At 34.1% G+C, this 24,492-nt stretch overlaps 1 protein-coding gene across 1 annotated transcript; it reads right to left on the bottom strand.

Moving 5' to 3' along the window:
* Positions 1–16,197: 16,197 nt before the first annotated feature.
* On the bottom strand, positions 16,198–18,040 carry LOC120076594 (probably inactive leucine-rich repeat receptor-like protein kinase At2g25790). The gene has a single exon (XM_039030466.1). It carries the CDS (start codon positions 17,892–17,894, stop codon positions 16,476–16,478), a length of 1,419 nt encoding a protein of 472 aa, XP_038886394.1. The 5' UTR covers positions 17,895–18,040; the 3' UTR covers positions 16,198–16,475.
* Positions 18,041–24,492: the final 6,452 nt, after the last annotated feature.

The following is a 24,492-nucleotide window of genomic DNA, read 5'->3' as shown; positions in this document are numbered from 1 at the left end:
GCATATTTATTCTCTTTTGGCCGCAATATCTAGATAAGGCAGTATAAATAACTTGTATTTCTATAAGTTATCATTATATCACATGTTTCAATCTAGAAAAGGAATATAAACAAAGAAATATTGTTAGTGATGGAAAGCTCAATGATAGAATTAATGTTTAAAGCTCAATGATAGAATTCATGTTAACATGAATTCTATCATTGATAGACAATGATAGAAGTCTATGAATTGAAACTATCCACGTTCACGTTCACAAATTCTTCATTGTGAACTATGATCTTCATGTTCACAATCACAAAACACTCAGATTTAACGTTGAATAAAAATTTAAGAGTCATAGGAAGTAGTATGTTGAGGCTTGAAATTCTTCTATCATTTACCAAATGACAGCTCGATCGTATAGACGAAGCTCCAAGAACTAAATGATAGTTCAATTATGTAAACAGTTGGAAAAAACGGTAGACGATCGTGTAAACGATCGTGTAGACGACAATTGACTGGAACTAGACGATCGTGTAGATGACAGCTGATGAGCTAAACGTTCGTATAGATGATGGGATAGAAGCTAAACGATCATGTATACGATAGGATGGGAACTACACGATTGTGTAAACGATACTTTAGTAAATTCTAACGATCGCAGTGTCTATAAATGTCTAAATACAATCTATAGCAAAAAAACCTAAGAAAAGTTGCAGCCCAACCAAAGCCCAACTTTTACATAAAAAATTAAATGAAAAGGTGATTTTTCCCTCAAACATTTCATCTCCTTTTTCAACCAAACTTTGTTCACTATTCTTCTTCTTTTTCTTCTTCTTCTTTCATCACGCTGCTTCACGTCGACTTGTTTATTTTCTATCACGACGCTTCTTCAATCGAAGTTGATTGATCTTCTCCAACATTTTTCTATTTAGGTCCCTCAATCGACTTCGTTCACAACTTTTTCTTCTTCTTCTTCTTTCTAATCCTTCTGCTGCTTCTTCTACCCCTATATCAACAACAAAAGGTATAACTCTTTTCTTTTCGTGATTATAGTTATTAAGTCTGATTTTTGTTTACTGGTAATACTTATTAACCCTAAATTTTGTGTACATATGGTAAGCAACATCAAAAGGAAGACTGTTAAAGAAGAAGAATCATCAAATAAATAAAAGAAGACAAAAACTCAAAAAGAAGAAAAAGGGAAACTAAACTAAAGGTATAAACAAACTATGATGGACATTGATAGGGGTATATCACTGTCTATCAGTGATATGAACATTTTCTCATATATTTTATGTTATCTATCATTCATATCATGTTTAGTTGGGGCCACTTACAGTTGGTATTCTGATATTTCTTTTATAGATAGATAGTGTTATTTTCATTCATAGGCTACTTATAACTATCATGCTGATACTTGTATGTTTAAGATAATAGTGAGTGATAGTTTATGATAGAATATAGACATATATCACTTATTTATTGCTGATACTTGTATGTTTAAACAGGTGGAACAAGAACATGAACATCAAACAATAATACAAGACCAGAACAAGAATTTGAAGATACAATATGCATCTCATTAGATGTAATACAAATTATTAAAAACCAATTAGATGATAGGAATTTAAATACTTTTAGAAATGGTCCTTTCGGACACTTCTAGATATAAAAATTGAGAAAATGCCCACAAGATTCATAAACTATCTTCTAAGAAGACAATGCATAAAAAATAAGCCAATGTCTTGGCTTTTAACTTTAATGGCCATATAGTACAGTTTGGATTGAAAGAGTTTTGTTTAATCACAAGTTTAAGTGATACTCAACTACCATCAATAGATTTAGAAGAAAAAGAGCAAATTTCTGAACTTAGAAAAATAGTCTTTAAGAATGATGATTGAACTAATAGAAAAGACATTGAGAGAAGTTTTAAGTTCCTACATGATTCTGAAAGTGATAGTGTCAAGGTTAAATTGGCAAACCTCCATCTCTTAGAGTCCTTTTTAATCCCAAGGTAAGGTCACAATGTTGTTAATTGGAAACATGTTGACATGTTGGACAATGAAGAAGAATTTAAAACCTATCCTTGGGGAAGATTGTCATTTAATTTGACATCAATTTTTCAAAAAGGCTTCTTCGACTGAAAATGATTTTGTATGCCTTCAAGGTTTCCCTTTGGCACTAGTTTATTGGGCATTTGAAATAATACCAAAACTTTCAACAATAGATATTGGATTTGGAAGAAAAATTTGCAATCAAAGTCCAAGAATAATATCATGCCAGTGCTTGCAACCTGATCATTGGAGAAATTTTGAAAAGAATATATTTCAAAGAAATTATGTAAGTATTTTCTATAATTTCATAGCCTTGTTTTTATTACTTGCAATGGTTTCAAACAAAAAACAAATAATAGTCCATCACTGATAGACAGTGATAGACTTCTATCACTATCTGTCAGCAAAAACAATGATAGGCATATATCATAAAGAAACTTGTTAGTGTTTTCCTCTTTTTTGATCTAATGATTTAACATGTGTTTAATCTTGTAGTTTTGTGTAATTCCACTAGTTCCAACAGAAGAAGAATCACAATCAACCACTATCAAATATTTGATAGATTTGGAAGAAAAAGAGAAGGAAAAAATAGAAAGAAAAAGAAAAAAAAGGAGAAGAAATAAATGAAGGAAGAGATTTAATTGGAGGAAAAAGGAGCATAGGAAAAAGATAATGGAGGAAATAGAAGAACTAAAAAATGGCCAACAAAGGATAGAAAAAGAGTAGAAAAGTTTGAAACAAAACCAAGAAGAGATCATCAGAATGTTAAAAACCATCATAGAAAGACTTCCAGTCGAAAAGCTTTCACAAGAAGAACAAGAAAAAGAGGTTGAGGAGACCATAGAGAAAAACAAAGCTCCTTCTTGTAGCTTACAAATTCTTGAAAGAAATTATGAAATTGACAAAATGGTGAATTATACTGCGAATTATGTAGCTCAAGTAAATCTTTTGCAATGTGTTATTTTATTTCTAAATGTAAACATACATCTACTGACTAAACTAAAATTGTTTTTTCTTGTAGATTAAAATTGGGAATGAAGGAAAGGTTTGTATACAAGTTTTTGTACTGATAGACAGTGATAGAAATATATCACTGTCTATCAACCTGTCTCTTATACACATCTAGATGTGTATAAGAGACAGTCCCTAACCAGTTCATCAAGTATCTTCATTTTCAGAATAGTTGTGATATACACTGATTGAAAGATATCAGTGGATATCAACACAATGGTATATCAGTGTGTATAAATGATAGACACTGATAGAAATCTATCAGTGTCTATCAGTATATATCAGTGTTTGTATAAATGGGTATATCACATGTTTCAGTCTAGAAAAGGAATATAAACAAAGAAATTCGAGAATTTTATTCATATAAAAATAGTGTTTCATTCACTTACAAACTCAATAATAGAACCAACAAAGGGCAAAAATAACTTTCATAAGTTTTAGTACTGTCTCTTATACACATCTAGATGTGTATAAGAGACAGATATTATATACTTTTGAAGTCTATCAATTCCATAGTTTACTGATAGATATTGATAGACTTCTTTCAGTGTCTATCAACTCTCAACTCAATTACTATAGTGCTATAATGCTTCTAGTTTTGATGCCAAAAAATGAATCAACCATGGATAATCCTAATACCAAGAACTAAACGATAGTTCAATTATGTAAACAATTTGATGAAGCGCTAGAGATCGTGTAGACGATAGTTGACTGGAGCTATACGATCGTGTAGACGACAGCTGATGAGCTAAATGATCCTATAGACAATTGGATGCGGAGCTAAATGATTGAGTACACGATGCGGTAGGAACTATATGATCGTGTAAATGATACTTTAGTAAATTCTAAACGATCATAGTGTCTATCAATGTTTAAATATATATTATATACTTTTGAAGTTTATCAATTCCATAGTTTACTGATAGATATTTATAGACTTCTATCAGTGTCTATCAACTCTCAACTCAATTACTATAATGCTATAATACTTCTAGTTTTGATGCCAAAAAATGAATCAACCATGGATAATCCTAATACTAAGAACTAAACGATAGTTCAATTATGTAAACGATTGGATAAAATGCTAGATGATCGTGTAGACGACAGCTGATGAGCTAGATGATTGGACGCGGACCTAAACGAGCGAGTACACAATGCGATAGGAACTACACGATCGTGTTCGTGTAAACGATACTTTAGTAAATTCTAAACGATCGTAATGTCTTCAATATCAATATCCCTAACCAGTTCATCAAGTATCTTCATTTTCAGAATAGTTGTGATATACACTGATTGAAAGATATCAGTGGATATCAACACAATGGTATATCATTGTGTATAAATGATAGACACTGATAGAAATCTGTCAGTGTCTATCAGTATATATCAGTGTTTGTATAAATGGCTATATCACATGTTTCAGTCTAGAAAAGAAATATAAACAAAGAAATTCGAGAATTTTATTCATATAAAAATAGTGTTTCATTCACTTACAAACTCAATAATAGAACCAACAAAGGGCAAAAATAACTTTCATAAGTTCTAATATCAATCTATTTGGCAATACAAGGGAAAATATGAACTATAATGATTACATCATTGACTAATTAGGCGAAGTTTGCAAGTCTTAGAATTGTGACCTTTAGAATGACAACGACTACATCTTAATGAACTGCTTTTAGCTTCACCTATAGATGGAATCCTTTGTTTTTTAGGTCTTCCTGCTAAACATTTAAAAATAGGAGGTAATGCTCTAATACCATCATAAAAAACCCTCCAATCTAAATGGACTCCAACAGGCCGAACACGACCCATATATGTCCATGATAATGCGCTTGAATAATTATAATTAGATACATAGGAATAAATATCCATGTTAAGCAGCCAAAGAACAGCAAGCACATGAGAGCATGGAATTTCTTCAAAATCCCATACTCGACAGCTACAAGATCCTAAATTAAGCTTTACTAGGACTTGTTTATCACCATTCATTACTGAGTATTCAATGTTGTTAATAGGATGAACCTAATAAATAAAAATGGGAAAAGAAATCAACATATTACAAACATACCAAACATACCAAATATACAAATGATTAAAAAGTTGTAGAAATCTATCAAGGTTAGGATGATAGACTTCTATCATGGTCTATCAGTGATAGACAATGATAGAAATCTATCACTGTCAATCACACTAAATATCATTCTCCTATCAATTTTATAAAGAACATTTGCCATGAAACTTCTCGATTGTTCATGTTGGTTGCGTCATATCTTCTCTGTCCAAGGAGTAAAAATTGTTGTCATTGACAAACTAGCTTTCCTTCGATCATGAAACCATTTTTGCAGTAAACCTCTAATTGCATCGAGTAAAATTGCAACTGGTAAGTTCCTATTCTCTTTCAAAACAAAATTTACATACTCATTAGGGTTTGTTGTCATCATTTCATACCTTCTTCTTCGAGAATATGCACGAGACCACTTCTCAAATCATACATTAATAAGTTAACTTTGAATATTTGGAGAAATTGACTCCATAGTTCTTATATTAAACTCGAAGTCATCAACATTATAAGATTTAGCACAACTAAAGTAAAACTGGTCAATCAAAGGATCCTCAAACAACTTCTTCAAATTTCGCAAAACATGTTGAATGCACAAACAATACTCAACATTGTTAAACACACTTAAAACATCCTTTGGAATGCTCAAATGTCGATCAGAGACAATGACTAAATGTTCTCTATCCCTAAACTAGTTTGTATATGTTCGAAAAATCATTTCCATGATACATGATTCTCAGAATCTACAATAGCAAACACAAAGGGAAAAATATTATTGTTACCATCTAGTGTGGAAACTGATAGTAGAGTACCGCCAAACTTAAACTTCAAAAACGTGCCATCAATGGATATGGTAGGTCTACAGTACCTCCATCCCTCAATAGATGCACCAATAGCCATGAAACAAAATTTAAAATGTCTATTTTCATCAATCTTTAAAGCAGTGTACGTTCCTGAAAAAATAAATGAAAACAATTATATTAGTCACAATAGTAACAAATCAATCATTATCTATCATTGGTAGATAGACAGTAATAGATGGCTATCACAGTCAATAAGTGATAGACAATGATGCACAACTATCATTGATAGATAGTGATAGATGACTATCACAGTCCATCTACAATACACAGTGATATAAAATTTATAAGAAGAATACTTTATTTGAAATAATATCTGAATTCATTTCTTTCAAGCTTTCAAAAAACTATGGAATCAAGTTATATGATTCAGCTGCACCATCATTTAATGATCTTAATATATGTTATTTTGCCCTCCAAGCTTTTCGATAATATTAACACCAAGCTTAGTACGAGCCTTATGAACAATATCTCTAGGAAGGGAGTGATCAGTAGAGATAAACATAAAATCCTCTTTCAAGCAGTCCCCAATTACAGATGAAAAAGCTTGCCTATGACAACTTTGAGTTGTATTCATTGAACAATTATGGTCGAAAATATACTTTCTAAGCATCCACAACTCACTCTTCTTGTATCGAGATGCCCGAATATACCATTGACAGCCTTCTTGCAAACATTTCAACTCAAGCGACTTTTAAATTTGACTGCATAGTCCTAAATTGAAAATTCTTATTCACTGCTATTACATAAAAACACTTACACAGTATTTTTTAACTTCCAAATACATCTTTTTCCTTCATATCACCATTAAAACCAACATTTCGTATAACTTGATCATTTGAAGAACTAGAAGAAGAACCTAAACATAGCAATCTATCACCACCTCCACCACTAATACCACTACAAGATCTTTCTACAGAATGATGACTGACATGAGCAACTAAAGGATGCCTAGTCCCTGAATCTTTAACCAAAGACAAATACCAACTAATATTCTTATCTTGTTTTATTTGAAATACAGATTGAATATTAGTTTGACCAAAATCCAACAATACTGATAAATCTATTGAAACATCCAACTGAATTTCATCCAATATCAAACTAACTAAATCATTGAAGTCTATCATATCATCAACAAAAACTCACTATAATTCTCATAAGAATTGTAATGAGTCCACTGTCCACCATAAAAAAACGACTACAGGAATATTAACTATGGTATCAATTTACTACAATAAAAGGAAAAAAAGATTGTATAAGAAAAATGTTAATATGTATATAGCTCTATCACTGTCTATCAGTGATAGACAATGATAGAGCTCAATCACAGTATATCAAACACGATATATCACTAGTGATAGAGCTCAATCACTGTTATAGAGAGTGAAAGAGTTCTATCACTTTCTATTAATGATAGACAGTGATAGAACTATATCACTGTCTATCACGGATAGAAAGTGATAAAACTCTATCACTTTGTATAACTTATAGACAGTGATATATGTGTATCATTATCTATCAGTGGTAGAGAAATGTTCACATCCATACATCGTCACATCAAAAACTATCTATCTGCAGGGAAGAAGTAATAGATGGACGGTGCTACACGATTATTTAGCACGCAAGGATGCGTCGAGTATCCAATACCGCGCGATTGTTTTGTAAGCGAGCGCCTACAGGATCATGCAGCCAACGCCACATGATCGTATAAAAAACTCTACACGATCGCGTAGCATTAGCTATACGATCGCGTAAAAAACTCTACACAATCGCGTAGCATTAGCTATACGATCATTTAGCAAATGTTTCACGATCGTATAGTAAACTTTATTTATCGCATAACAAAAGCTATCTGATCGTTTAACTTTGAAAATTTTAAAGAAAGCCTTAATATGTATATAGCTCTATCACTGTCTATCAGTGATAGACAGTGATAGAGCTCGATCATAATATATCAAGCACGGTATATCACTAGTGATAGAGCTCAATCTTTGTTATAGAGAATGATAGAGTTCTATCACTTTCTATCAGTGATAGAACTATATCACCGTCTATCACTGATAGAAAGTGATAAAACTCTATCACTTTGTATAACTTATAGACAATGATATATGTGTATCATTGTCTATCAGAAACTATCTATCTATCTTTGAATTCGATTAGCAAGATCGTTTAGCACGCAAAAACTATCTATCTGCGAATTCGGTTAGCACGATTGTTTAGCACGCAAGGATGCATTGAGTATCCAATACCGCACGATCGTCTAGCAAACGAGCGCCTACGCGATCATGCAGCCAACGCCCCACGATCGTGTAAAAAACTCTACATGATTGTTAGCAAATGTTATACGATTGTGTAGTAAACTCCACATGATCGCATAACAAAAGCTATTTGATTGTTTAATTTTGTAAAATTTAAAGAAAGCCTTAAAACAAGAATTCTATCCCAAAACATCCATCAACAATTCATCCATAAACATTTATCACATAAACGCAATGCAAATAAAAAAAAACCACCAATACTGTAAACGAATTCAATGAAGAAACATACCACTTACAAACACAAAAACTAGAAGAAAAAAGTCGTAACGTGGTCGAGGAATAATTTCGATGAAGAAGATCATGATGTTCGACGAGGGAGAAAGAAAAACAGCGACGAGGAAGAAGATCAATGCGTTCGACGAGGAGAAGAAAGAAGAACACGAGTTCAGTTGAGCATAGCAAATCAAATTTGAAGAAAAGGAAAATTGGCTAGAAGGAAAATCATGGTGTCGATAAGAGAGAAAGGAAAATCAATACAGTGTTTGTAATTTGAGAATGGCGAGGAGGAAAATCACGGCATTGACGAGGAAGCAGAGTTTAGCGAGCGAGCGCGGCAAATGAAAATTCGAAAAAAGGAAAAATCGGCGAGGAAAAAAGGGTATTTTTGGAAATTAATAAAAAAAGAAAAACTGGAATTTGTTTTTTGCTATAAAAGTGTAAATATTATTGTTTTTTTTTCTTATTTATAAGAATTCCCCTTTAATATAATATCAAATATGTAAAACAACATTTGATTTATTAATTATAACAAAAGAAGAAAAACCGACATACCTTTAGGACCTACTTTTAGTGGAGAAATGATAGGAGCTCGTGCTAATAACATGTTCTGAACTTGAGGAGCATAACAGAAACACAATATCCAATAAAATATAATATAATATAGTAATAAAATATAATAAAATAAATAAAAAAAAAGTAACAAAAATAACAAAATATGAATTTCTCCACTTTCTCCAATCTTTTTTATTGATCACTAATATGTGTATGTCTTCCAAAACCCACCAAATGCCCCATTTATAAGAAATTTGACAAGTAGAGGTGGATTACATGGACACTAATAGTGTGTAATCTTGAGACACATGGACAATATAAGGGGTAATGAATAAGTGATATAGATCCCATGGAGCTTAATATTGATATTAAACTGTGTTTTGATCATTTGAACAAAATGATGATAGGCAGATATGGTGTCACTTTTCTATTTGAGAGAATATATCCATAAATATCTGTTGTGATCATCTAAGAAGGATATATAGCACCGATAGCCATTTGACAACGTTATTAGAACCCCAGATATCTATGTGAACTAAACTAAAGCATTTATTGGCACAGGAAGATGAATTTGAAAAAGGTAGGGTGTGTGACTTTCCCAATTGGCATGACTCACAAAACGAAGGTTCTTCATTACACTTAGCATTAACATTACAACTTTTAAGTAACGAATTTAAAATTTTTTACGATGGGTGTCCCAACCGTCGATCCCAAACAATGCTAGACTCTACAACATGAATCTAGATGCCTGATAAAATAAACGCTGCAGAGTTCTTATTTTTGTTCATTGCCTGTTCGTCTTCGGTTTTTCGATCTCTAATCACCTCAACTCCCTCCAATCGGTATAGGCCACCGCTAAGCTCTCCTCTAAGTAGTGTGTGACTCGTAGCCTTGTCCTTAATAAGACAGTGATCATTATAGAGTTCAATACGAATTGCATTATCTTGTGCAAGTTTGGATACACTAAGAAAATTCTTGGCTATATCAGCAACACATAGAACATTTTGAAGTCGAAAACTGTTTTTTCCATCTAACAGGTAGAAATTTCCATTATATGAAATTTGTAGTTTCTCGCCATTTCTTACAATTACGAGATCTGTACCTGTATATTCAGTGGGGTTGGTGATGTTGTAATCAGTCATTACATGGTTTGTTGTGCTGCTATCAGCATACTAGCTTGGGTCAACGACTGTTTCGGGGGTAGCTATGAATGGATTACCTCCATGTGTGGCAACATAAGCAATTGGACTAGTAGTATTCATATTATTGGATGATCCTCCATTACCTTGACCGTGACCAGATGCAGGAGAAAATTCTTTCTCAAATCGATGATAGCAAATCATGGTTGTATGCCCATATTTTCCACAGACTTGGCATATGGGTTTATTGTTCTCCCCTGTTTCGACCTCGATTTCCTCCCCTTCCACTGCTTTGGAATTGAATATTGTTCCCACTATCATTACCACGCTAACCACTGAAGTGTTGTCGATAGGGACTGTGAGCATATTGTGGTTTGGACCCCATTTGGTTTTGATTGAATATTGCATTAACCGCAAAATTTTGACTGAAAGAGGTGTTCGATTTCACAGAGTTCTGATGCTCGAGACAATTTTCATACGAAAGGAGTTCTAATTGCATATTGAGCCATGATATGATTGGTTTGCCTTGGATTCCCACAACAACGAGGTTTTACTCCTCATCCAGGACAAGAAGAACCTAGGATATTAGGGCCCTAGTGGTAATAGAATTTCCAGCTTGTGCAAGATTATCATACTGAGATTTCATCAGTCGAAGATATTCACTCATTTTTTGTGTTACCTTTTCAGGTTTGTTGAAAAATTTGTCGCATGTAATCTTCTTCAGCTCTCGAATGGATGCCAAATAGCTTCTGAATGGCCTCCCAGAGGTCTTTGGCATTATCAAAGGCCATGAGTTGGACAGCAACCTCTAGCGTCATTGAGTTGTACAACCAAACCAATAGCAATTGGTCCATAGTAATCCACGCTTCATATTGTGGGTTTAGACTTCGTTCAACCGTGGTGCTAATTGCATCACCAGATACCATTTGAGAGCTAGATGTGCCTTCAGTGTTGGTTACGTTTGGTGTCGAGACATCATTAGAGTTTTGAAGAAACATTGGAGGGTAGGGATTCTTATTGGAGAGATGTCCTTCAAGTTTGTAACTGTGAAGGATGGGTAGGGAAAGCGTTTTCCATTGGAGATAGTTTTCTCGTTCAAGCTCCGTGCTCACGATTTGATTGAGGAGTTGATTTAACGATAGATTGTTGAATTGTACCAATTCAGATCCCATAGAGCTTTCGGTAGATAAAGCGTTGGCCATTTTGCTCTAATACCAGGTTTACACTAAGAGATTTTGGAATTTGGGAGGAATTCCTCGGATTTTCTATATCATTTGATAGGGCACCATGTGCCTCTTTGAGGAGCCCCAAGTTAGGGTCAATAAATGATAAAAATAAAATAATGAAATAATGGTGAGGACCAGTTACAGATGGACTATTGTGGTGAAAGGAATAAAGAATCAATTAACAACTTATAACATAAAGGATGCTGGAACTTTTCTTCATAGGTGGCACCCGTGGCATATCAGGCTGGAGACCTTTGACTTCTTGACTTCTTCCAGCTGGATCTTCTTCCTCACAGCCACCACCCTCAGAGAGACCAAGACTGAGGTTGGATTAATTCCTCTTATGATTCCTATTTTTTTTTTTTTCCGCTTTTGTTCGTGATTGGTGGATTTTGGATGCTTCTTTTTATAGTTCTTGGAGATTGTGGACTACTTCTGTAATAATATAACAGCGTCTATACTTTAGTTTGTTAATGTTTCCATTGCAGATATTTAGTTTGTTCTGTTGTTTTAGTTGCTTTCCCCCCAAATTTGCATAAATATTTGTTTTAGTGGTCAAAGATCTGGTTGAAGTTTATGAGTGATGAAATGCTTCAATTGGTTGATTGTTGGAGAATGATGAGATTTGAAGGAGCGGCCAACAAATGTGCTCAGTTTAAAGCATAATTAATTTCGGTGTTGTGTAATTGTAAATCCTCCTGAATGATCTCCTGCTACTTATATAACTCTTTGTGGAAATGGTTGAATCCGTTTCTACCCTAAACCCTTCATCATCATATAATGGAAAAAAATAATGAGAATTCAATTATTTTTATTCATACCCAAATAAACTTGCTTGCCACTGTCCCTAGTTCATCAAAAAAAGGAAGAGAAAAGTAACCAGAGGTTATAACGGTGAGTTAATGGCGAACTAGGGAAACTAATTTCTTTGGTAGGAGAAATTCAAGAAGAAGCTAACCATATATACTTATAACTTAAAAAAAACATCAATCTAGCCTGAAAGGATTCAAAGCAAGCTAAGTACTTACAAAACTTACCCAAACAACCCTAAAACTTTGCTAGTTGGTTTTCAAATAAGCTTACTCTTGCATATTTGTAGTCATTAGGGAGTGGGTAATGTAAAATAAAGATGACTTGGAGTGGGTTAGACTTGAATCTCACCTAAAGGAGGAAAATTTTGTTGAAACTCAAAAAAGTTGTGTTGTTCAAGCTTGAGTTCACCTCTCTATTCGTGGTTGTAGCATCATCGATCTCTGTGGGCTAAAGAAAAAATCTGGATGAGAGAAAAATGCAAAGTAAGTTTGTTGTTTATCACAAGACACGTGTGGGTCTTCAAGTAACTTGTGTCATGAGTATTATTGTGTTGAGATCAACATCATCACGCAGCGGAAGAAATCATGATCCATAAGCATTCTAATTTATTAATTTTGGTTAAAAAGAAACATGCTAAAAACAGAGTATAATGGGTTTCATGAAAATACCTTGGCCAAACTGACGAAATCTCCATTTTCAACTATCTCCATTTCCAGCTACAAAATCCTCCGAATCCTTATGTAGACCACCACAAGATCTTCCCTACTATTCTCTTGGTGCTCTAGATTGAGTTGTGGGACTCAAAAATAAGCTGGAATCAAAAGGAATATGGAGAAAGGTCATTGAACAGAACCCATTGAAGAACACCTTCTTCATCCGAATTTTTCAGTAAAAATTCAGTTGGTTCTCCCTTCTTTCTTCACTCCAATCTCTTTAATATATTGCAGACTATCATACAAAGAGATGTGTTGCATAGGATGCAGCTCATGCTTGGAGTAAACCAAAGGAGAAGGTGGGTTCCTTGTAAGCTACTTGAAGATGAACTTTGAAAATCTCATTTTCAAATTTTGTGTAATTTTCAATTTTCAAAATCCATTTTGATTTTAAAATCATATTTTGTTTCTAAAATCAAAATTTATTAATTTTCTAATAAAATTAATAAATAATTATTTAAACAATTTAAATAATTCTAATTAATTTAATATCTAATATTAAATTAATTTTTACACAAATTTATCTTCATATATTTAAATCATATTTAATATATTTTCTCCAATTTCGTTTGATTCTAATTTGAACGTTTCAAATTAACTTATCATACTATTCTAGAGCTAATCCATTTCCGAGCTAGTAGGGGAACCTAATGGACTACAGATCATGGGCTCCAACGATCCGAGATTAATCGGCTAAATTCATTAGACCGATCTAATCCCCATTCGTTAACTAATGGGACACTCCACTAACGCCTATAATTGAACTCCCCTCACTGTAGATATATTATGTCCATTTGATATAACCATGATTAGTAAATTAACCCTTTACAGGTTGTTCACAATAACGGCTTGGGTCAAATCTTTGTTTTACCCTTGAAATTACCTCTTGTTCCTTAAGTCCCCACTAATCCCCTAATGAACAATTTTTTTGTGATCCAATCACAAAAATGAGTCCCTCTCATGCCAAATAAGAGGACGGGATCCCTTGTTCAAGCCCCAGAATCAGCACTTAAGGGAACAACCTCTCTACTATCCCTAAAGCGGGTAGGAGTGAATTACCTCTTGCACCCTATGTCCCCAATTATCTATCCGGTCTTACCCCTGAAATGGTAGTCATATTGAGTCGGCGCTGTTGAGCCAACCCTCACATATGAAAATCTAAAGGCAATCCCAGATAAACAAGAGTTCATAATTAGCTCAGGATTAAGGTCAAGTTACCTAAGTCATTGCTTTAAAATAGTTAGTCTTAAACAGTAAACGGCGTTATAAAGTAAGAGTGACTCATTTTGTGGTCCGATATTGTACAAACTCTTTTGCACAAGGACACCCCCACTCCTCATGTCCAACATGAACGAATTAGGATCACTTCATTTGTAGCACTTCACAACTCCTTGTAACAACTACAGAGCGTATCCAATCAGAATAAGGTACCTAACCTAATCCATGTACTATAGATCATTTTGACTATTTACTCGAACCTGATCCACCTTTATATCTCCACATAAAGTTCAAGTATCCAATAGTCAAGGGACTTTTAGGTTTATTGGATTTCTATTCAAGTAATAGATCTATTCAATAACACCTTTATTGAATTATCAGATAAGTTCCATTGTTTACATACCACGAGTTTAAGGACATAAAATCCAACACATTGAACAAAGAAATGTGCGCCATTGTTGTTCGCTCGTGGCCGTTAGAGGGAATGCCGCTAGAGGGAAGGTTTCGTGTGCAAAAGAAGAAAAATGCAAGTAGAGAAACATGGGGGATTAGTATGATTATGAATTGAAAAATGAAAGAGACGAAGGGATTGAATTCCAATGTGGGAGCGAATAACCATTCTGTCTTTGAATTGGGATTGGGAAAAATCAAAATTAATTTTATAGAGACCAAATTTAGGCTAAGCATAGAGATTTTTCAAATAGAAAAATCAGATATGAAGAAAATAATACCTTTGTAGAAAATTCAAATCTTCATGAGATTCCCCGTCTAATGTCACGAACAAACCTTCTGTGAAAACCCAGAAATTGTTCTACCTAATAAGAACACCACCAATATGGAGTCCTTCTTATTCTCCGGACACAAAGATTGAAGTGTGGACTTCTGTGAGGTTTGGCAGAGGGAAATTGGTGAGAGAGAGTGAGAGCAAAATCTCTAAAGCAGAGAGTGTCCAATATCTCTATGTTTCATGCAGAGATAAAGAGAGAGGGGAAGAGGAGGGAGTTAACATGAGATAAAGAGAGAGGGGAAGAGGAAGGAGTTATGTTAACTCCCTTCCCACGTTGTACAAAAATAATTCCCTTAGTAGGGAGTTATTTTATTCAACATTAATATTATATTTAATATAAATAATATTAGTATAATATTAATAATATTGTTAATCTAACTATTAGTAACCATATTATATGCATTTATAACTGCATTAAAATGCAACCTCCTCTTTTAACCTATAGTTTTAGTATGAATCAAATCTATATTAAATTTTAATCTATAGTATAAAATTTATCTAAAATATTTGAATCTTATTCAAATATTTTCTCTCAAATAATTAACTATATATTATGATGTATCAACATACATTATACATTATATTAATCATATTAATATAATTAATTACTTAAATTTCCATAAATAATTTGAACAATTCAATAAATTCCAAAATCGATTATTCCTTATTTCTACCCTTAGTGAACTAACAAGGGGACCTATTGGATCTACAGATTAGAAGCTCCAATGATACGAGATTAACCAACTGAACTCTTTAATCAGATTAATCAGCATTCATTAATTGTCAGTCATTCCACTAAAGACTGACAGTTGTACTCTTTCGCACTGTAGATATATTTCTATATCCATTGGATATAACCAATCAACAGTAAGGTAACCCCTCACAAATTGCTCGTAACTACAACTGACCCCTCACGAATTGTAATTGCTTACTGATTTAAAATATTGTAGGCTCAAATGCATCTACTCAAAGCGAGCTTTAGAAAGATAACTATTTTTTTATGATCATACATCTCTTTCAAAATTTTCCATAAGATACAAGGATCTTTTATTATAAGATACTCAATTTTCAATTCCTCGTAGAGATAATGAAGAAGGAAAACCATAGTTTTTGCTTTGTGTTGATTGGACGTAATATCTCCTTATATAATTGTTTTCTCAAGGTTCATAACATCTAGATATATTTTAACATCGAGCATTCATGATAAATAATTATTGTCATTATTGTTAAAGGGATGTGAATTCTAATTTTGTAAGATTTATTATAACAACACTATCACAAAAGATTGTATTTATAATAATAATGAGATTTTGAATTGTTATTATTGAGATAATGCTGATTAGGCTTCTAATATGTGCCCCCACATAATCTCAAAATGCGCCTTTAACGCATTCGGTGCGGTTGGCGAAGTGAGGCACGTTAATATGAAAACTACGTGTCGGATTTGAATTCCACAGTCGTCGTTGTCGTTTCATCCACCGAGGGTGAGGGCACCGAAAGAGGCCTCATGATTCTCGCTCATTTGCAGGGCGGTAGCGGCGGCCCACACAAGCAATCATTTCCCAAAAACGACGTCGCCGGGAACTTAGTCGCCGGAAGTCGCCCGCACAAATGATTGTAGCTGACGTTCAATTTTTCCAGCCCCACCACGCCGCCGGGTACTTTACCGGACACCAAATTCCTCGACAAATCCAAATACTTCAATCTCTTCACTATCCTCAAATCTTGCAGCTTAAAATTCAACTTGTTTCCGGCCGCCCAAAATCCGACCAAGTAATCCGTCCGGTTCAACAATCCCACCGGACTCCCCGAAATCTCGTTCTCCGATACATCAATGTAATCGTAGAAATACGTTTGAGTCGGCTTCCAATCGTCCATCTTCATTTTGATCCCACATTTCGCCAATTTCAGAGAGTATATTATCGGCGACGATGTCACCCATTTCGGAATTTTCCCGAGATGAAATTTGTTGTACGACAAGTCCAACGACTCAATCCCTTTCACAAACAACTCCGGGAACGGATCCACCAGCGAATTCCGAGACAGATCCAGATTGAATATTTTCGTCAAATTCCTGAAGCTTTTCGGCACAACTCCAGAGATGTAATTGGAGGAGAGATCGAGTGTATCCAGTGCCCTAAAATTTCCGAGAAAATCAGGGATATTCCCTGTTATCAAATTGTGCCCCAACTCTAGATAATTAAGCTTCGGAGCCAGAGATGAAATTGTATGCGGAATTATGCCGGTGAGTTTATTGTGTGAAAGTCTGAGAATCCTCAACTCCGGAAAGGATCCCCAAATATCCGGAACAGAACCGGTGAACCGATTCCGTTCGAGGCTGAGGAATGTCAGACTCTTGAGGTGCTGGATTCCAATCGGTATGGATCCAGTGAGAAGATTGCTACCGAGTTTAAGCTGAGTGAGGCGAGTCAATTTGGAAATTGAACTAGGGATCGGACCAGTGAATCTGTTACCTTCAACACTGAGTGCCTCTAGCTGGGTCATATTTCCGATTGCGGCCGGTAATTGACCTGAAAGCTTGTTGTTCTCGATGTAGACGAAGAGGAGTTTGGGGAGTTTGAAGAGAGAAAGTGGAAAAGGGCCTGAAATGTTTCGAAGGTTGACAAGGTAGATTCCGTCCAAGTAAGGGAGGCTGGAGAGAGAGTTGGAGATGGTGCCGGAGAGGAAGGCGTTGGGGCGGTCGGGTTGGCCGTAGAGGCTGAGACTGGTGACGCGATTGGGGATGTTGCAAGTGACTCCGGCCCAAGTGCAGCAGTCGAGGGCGGGCTTCCATGAGGTTAGAATGCCGGAGGGGTCGGCAGTAATGGCGGATTTGAAAGCAAGAAGAGCGTTTCGGTCGGCGACATGGCAGGCGGAGACGAGGTTGAAGATGAAGAAGAGAAAGGGAAATGGAAGGGGGAAAAAGGAAAGGTTCATTATTAGGGTTCGAGTTTGGGGAATGGACGATGAGACTCAAATTGGGAATTGGGAAATAAAAGAAGCGATAGCGAGGTGCGCATTTCGTTAAGCTAAAGGTGGTGAACCTGGACGTCGTGAGTCGGCCACAGTTGTTGACCCTTGAAAGTATTTTTATTAATTATACACACTTTTTCAACTTTTTTTTTTTTTCTTCTAACTCTAAACATGACCATTAACAAACAAAGTCAAAATTTGAGAGTTAAAAAAATAGTTTTCAAAGTTGTTTTATTTTTTAAAGTTTATAGATAAATCATAATAAAAATGTAGATGAAATAGTTTAATTTTAAAAATAAAAATAAAAAATCAAATGATTAACAAACCGGATTTTTAGTATTTGAATTTTGGTTTGTAATGACTTTTTTAGTATAACAATTGGAGATAGAGGATTAGAATAAAAACTTCGTGATTATTAGCACATTCAAATGCCAATGAACTAGACTTGCTTCGGCTAGTTTCTAACGATCTAGTCTATTATTTTTAATTTTGTGTTGAAATTTGATAAGATTTCATGTATAAATAAACAATTAAACTAATTATAGACTCAATATTTTTACAAATAAAAATATTGCATCATAAAATATTAAAAGTTAACACCCAATTTTAATAAATTTTTTTATACGGGAGATTAATTTGTTGTAATTTTGAAAGTTCAATGACTAAATCAAATTAAAAATATAGACTAAATTGTTACAACACAAAATTCATGGACTAAGGTTTAATTTGGGATTACTATAGCTTTTAAAATAATTGCTGGTAGATGTGATTTTAAAAAAATCAATTGTAAAATAGTGTGTGGTAAATTTTAATTTTAAATATATATAAAAAAAAAAAAATCTAGCCTCAGTGTTTAATACGTCTGTATTTAAAATAATATTATTAAAATATATTTATTAAANATTATACTAATTTAAAATAATATTATTAAAATATATTTATTAAAAAAAAAGTAAACAAGTTAGCAAATTTTTAAAAAGTCAAATCTAAATGTTAATATCTATCGACTTTTATCTACTAGTTAGAATTAAAGAGTGATTTTGATAGATATTAAATAATTCATTTCGATATTTAAGAATTTTTCATAATAACTTTTTACGATTTCAAATGTTAAACAGAACCACGTGGATTTTTTAATTTTAATTTTATTTTTTTCTAGAAAAAAGGATGCTTGCTTTCTCTCCCGAATCTCGAAATGGAAGCAAAGCGACATAAATGGTTGAAAAGGATGGTTGGGAAGGTCAGAGCTGCAATCTTGTGGTAGTGCCACGTGGGACTTTAGAGGTAAATGCACCTTCAATTCAGGGCTACGTGTAGGCAAACATAATTTTGAAGATTTAAAGAAAATAGTATTTTCGCATATTCACAAATTAAATTTTAATTTTAAATTTTTTTTAAAATTTATAAATAATAAAAATAAGTATAATTACCTGCTAAATATTAAATTGAATTTAAACTATTAATAATTAATTTCTGAACTTGTCTTATCTTAAAAATCTTGTTAATTATTTTGCAATATCATATAATATATTTATTAAAATTTTACTATTTTTTGTATAAAAAGAATTTAATTTTTTTATTTTTAAAAATCCCCTCGAATAAGATATATATATTTTTATTATTTTAAATGAAATAACAATAATTAAAATCAGAAATAAAGAAACATTTTCAAGCCCCTTCCCTCACCCACTCCCACCCTGCCGGTGTTCTTCTTCATCATTCTTTTAACTGAAATAGTAATAGTTCTAAAAGGGGGAATAATTTACAACATTGAGGATAATTGTTTTTCTTTTTGAAGCAAACATTGAAGACACAGTTGGTGGAGATAAAATGATTCCTTTATTTGTATGCCAATTTTAGGAGGCAAATAATTTACTGGCTTATTTTAAAAATTAAAAAAGGATGTGCAGAAAAAATATGTCGAATGTCTGTGTAATTTCAATAGTTCAATTTGAGCATTTCTGAGTCTAATTTCAGCTACAAAATAAATATGTGGTTTGTCGGCTGATAGATGCGACGACCTCATCAAATATTGGAGGACTGTTGTAGTCAGTGTAGGGGCTGGCCGCTTGGTGTGGTGAAAGGAAGGAGAAAATGTTTTTTTTTTTTTTTCTTAAAATTGTTATTTTATTTTAAATAATAAAAAAATATTTAATTAATGGAATTGAGAACATTTTAAATCTATTATTCATTGAAAACATATTGACTAAGTTCACCTATTCTTTAAAATTCAAAAAAGTATTTTTTTCCCAATATTTTTTTAATATAATTCTGAATTTTAAAACTTTGAATTCAAAATCTGATACTCTTACCAACATAAAAAAAAATTGTTTTCAAAATTTACGAATTTAGACTACAAAACAAAGGAAAAATTAAAAGGATATTGTCCTTTTAGAAACTATTTAGGAAAATATTGTTGTTTTCAAACTATTTGTAAAAATATTGTTTTTTTTTTTTAAATAAGTCGAGGGTTGAAAATTCGACCTAGATAGGTCGAATTTTGAACCCTCGACCTTGCCCTTCCTAACATTACTATTGAGTCTGTTTAATTATCATTCCGGAGACCTTCCTCTATCAAAAGATCGTATTTCTAAATTTTCATGAGGTCCCCCTGGAATTCCTTCCAAAGCTTGTTGAATAATTTTTATGGATTTTGTCATCTTAGCAAGTTTGATTAAATAACGAGCTAATGAATCTCCTTCTTTTTGCCACTGAACTTTCCAATCAAATTCGAGAGCGAGAGCGAAATTATGAGAGTGAGCGAGATTATGAGAGATAGGAGATTTTGAGGGAGTGAGAGTTTAGAGCGAGATTTTGAGAGCGGGAGCGAGATTTTGAGCGAGAGCGAGAGCGTGAGCATGAGCGCGAGCGAGAATATTGTACAATTATTTCGAATTAAGACGGATGGCTGTGGGACTTGACTGTGAGGGGCGTGGGGACTCTGGTGGCTATATTTCTGGGAGCGAACTCCAAGGAATATGAAGCACATGGTACAAGTTATGCCTTGGAATGAAAGACAATTCCGAATAGCTTTGTCTGACGAACAAAATTTTGTAGTATTGGTTGTCGAAGGTTTACACATATGTCGAAACTTTCCAAAGCATTAAGAAGATAAGTGGGCTGAAGCAGATTAAGATAGAGCGAGATTCAGAAGCGAGATAGTAGAGAGAGCGAGATTCAAAGCGCAGATTTTGGAGAGAGCGAGAGTTTCAAAGCAAGGGATTTAGTTTATTATTGACTAATCTGACTTAACATCAAGCTTGGTAAAAGTCGAAATTGGTTGAATAATTGAAAAAAAGTGTTGTGATTGTTCCAGAAGAAATGAAAGTATATCATTAATGGAAGAAATAACAACAATAACAGAAGAGAGCGAGATATTGAGAGAGGCGAGAGTGATGAGAGCGAGATCTTTTAGGAAGATCGAGAGTCTTCACTTTATTTGAATCCATATAATATAATATAAACTATAAAGAGAAAAAAGAGCTAATAATCATTACTGATAAAATTGCAATAATCATTAGACTATATTGAATATTATGTAGATTGATTATACTATAATGAATAATCATTTAGACATATTCAAATTGAAGATATATTTAGATTATGTATACTTAATTGAATAATGTCATTAGGACAATTAAATTGAATAAATTGAATATTATTAAGATTTATTATACCTATAAATTGAATTATAATTAGATTATTATAAGTGTTAAAACTTATTGATTACAAAAAAAAAAAAAAAATTATAGTGGTAATGTAATATAGTAGATGATTATAAAAAAATTGATATTATAAGTATTTATTATTAAAAAATTGAATGTATATACATAATATAATTAACTTTATGATAGATAATAAAAAAAATACTTTATTATCTATCTCCTAACTATATGGGCCTTTTTGTACGAAGGACATACTCCTTCGGATTACTGTTCCTAACTGGTTACAAATCCATCGTTGTCGAGTGGTGGTTTCTGTTCCAATTCCATCTCGTTGTGGATAACGTATTTTCGGTTTACAGGTTTTCATAACGATGGATCGGATTTAAGACGTACTATTATGGGTGTGATCGCAGATCTTTCATGCCGATAAGATTGAATTGAGGAGAGTAACATTTCACATACGTTGACAATTTGTGTAGTCCAATAAATCTTCGTAGTTCATGTTTAAAAATGCGAGGCAAAGACATAATGCGGCAGCATGGGAATTGCGAATGTTGGCCACTTGTTACTATGAACAGTACCGCTCAGTTATGATGGTCTGTTCGATATAAGTATGAAAACACCTGAGAGAAATGTAACACACGAAGAGATGTGTTTAATTTCAGATCGACATGTTGGTATAATTGCAACAGTGAAAAAACCCGCAAATGGTTGTACGGGACCGAAATGTCACCATATTTCTGCTTACGAATATCGATCATATGTTTGTATGACGAGATTCGTCTACTGGAGGAATATTCTTGCAGACGTCGAGAGGCAGGATTTATTCAGTTGGACTGGCATCTGATCACAGCCTTTGGTCGAAAGATGGAGGACCCGAGACGTTTATACATTTCATATGTTTGTTGGAGAGTGCACTATCACTCTACAAGACATAGAAGTGTTGTTGGGGTTACTTGTTGACATGAGCTGGTTACCTGAGTGATGTTATGATGACTGGTTAGAAGTTTGTCAACTGTACCTCGGTGCGACCACCATCCTGGACGATCAAGATTAAAGGATCGAGGTTAAGTTTTAAATGGTTTAGAACACATTTCGTGAGCTCACACATGATGCAGACGAGGAAACCGTCATAAGTATGCACGAGCATATATATTACAAAATGATGGGTGGAAGTCTGTTTTCAGATAACTTCAAGTCATTTTTGTTCACTTAATGTTCTTGCACTGTTAGCTAACCTCCATGATGCGGGGCGGTATTCGTGGGGTGGAGCATGCTGGCATTGGTTGTATAGACAACTATGCAAAGCACAAGCCTGAGGTTTCGAAAGATAGCTGGGCCTCTCATACTTTTGCAACTTGGGCTTGGGAGTGATTTTCCAACATGACTCCACACTACATCATGTTAATGGACGCTCAGTTAGTTGGACGAGCTACGGTTTCTCGGTATGTTGTTTTAATTCATTTTAATTTTTATATCACTGATCTAGTTAATTTAAATTCTAAATTACTTAATTTAAAATTAGGGTGGAGGAGACAAATTTGTGTGACTAGGACAGCACACATGTAGTCAAACCAGTACAGGTACATGTTTGATCTGCTTCAACATAGTACATTACACTAAACCTAATTGATTATTTTATTCACATTTTTATTGTATTTGTCTTTATATTCTCTAATATAATTTTGTGTTTCAGGTTATTTGGAGCTGTACAAAATTATTGTGCATACGTTTGCCTAATTTTTGTACGAATGGTCAAAAAACATATGGCGGACGATGAGTCCTCTCATATGTTTTCACATTGGTGAGGGCATCTTCCTACAGGTGACGAGACAATTCGGTTTTCACCAGGATGTCCCCATCGCCTTGTATACTGAACCCGTACTGTATGATATTGACCTAAGGACTGGAGATTGGCCGAAAAAGTTGCACATTGGTAGTGCGATGACACTATCGTGGCAAGGTTTATTGCATGGGGGTTTCTCTTGAACAGTTTGACACAGATGTCACTCCAGAATATATTCATTGGTATAATAATATCACAAGGCAACTACGTCACTCGTCCGGGAGCAAACTCGTGGATTATCTAGTAAATGGAATGAATATTATCTATTTTTTTAATTTAAATTTATTTTAAATATTGTCTAATTGTTTTATAATTCATAGAGATCGAACATCAGTAGACTCTGTTGAGGTTGCGAATGATCCGAACCAAGGTTCTTGCTATATGTAGTGACAACCAAAGTATATGGAGAGGAAATTCATTATATGTATCGATAGTACCTATTGTTTCTTCCACCAGCCTCCAGACGTAGAGGACCTGTTCTGATGAAGAGGATGGTTTGATGAGATTGCACATAATGTGGAAGAGTTGCCCTCTATCACGCAGACGCAGAGTCAAACTAATTATGTTAGTCCGATGACGATGATGCCAAATTTGTTTCAGGAATTATGACTTAGAGGCTGGTTCTTCGTCTTCATACATGCATGGACATGGTCAGGATCGTGAGAGATTAAATGAATCTATTAATGACGCGCAGAACGGACCTTGCTACTCGCCCGTTGACGCCCGCCGAAGTTGACGGTTAGGTTTTTTCGGTGGTTAAGAGATCATTTAACTTACTAAAAAAATCTTCTCGTAAGTGTGACCCGTAATTTAGGCCCAGAGAATCCACCCCAAGCAGCCAATCCGAAGGCGGAAGAAAATTCATTGGGGCCAAAAATCTAAAGAGGCCCTATCCATTTCTGAGTTCACTTGATCTTGACCAACTGCACAAACCCATCCGAAGGGAGATGCTCGTTACGGGCGCCAGCAAAAGAAGTACAAAAAGTGATTCACGGGTGTGAACTAATTGGCATAGATCGTAGGCTGTTGACGGCACCCTCTCCATCCCCAC

Source organism: Benincasa hispida, chromosome 4 (genome assembly GCF_009727055.1).
Source record: "Benincasa hispida cultivar B227 chromosome 4, ASM972705v1, whole genome shotgun sequence".
Classification (NCBI taxonomy): domain Eukaryota; kingdom Viridiplantae; phylum Streptophyta; class Magnoliopsida; order Cucurbitales; family Cucurbitaceae; genus Benincasa; species Benincasa hispida.
This window is presented reverse-complemented; position numbering and strand designations above follow the sequence as displayed.

Coding starts and splice junctions, on each gene's coding strand:
- LOC120076594 (XM_039030466.1), bottom strand. CDS start 17,894: ATGAACCTTTCCTTTTTCCCCCTTCCATTTCCCTTTCTCTTCTTCATC.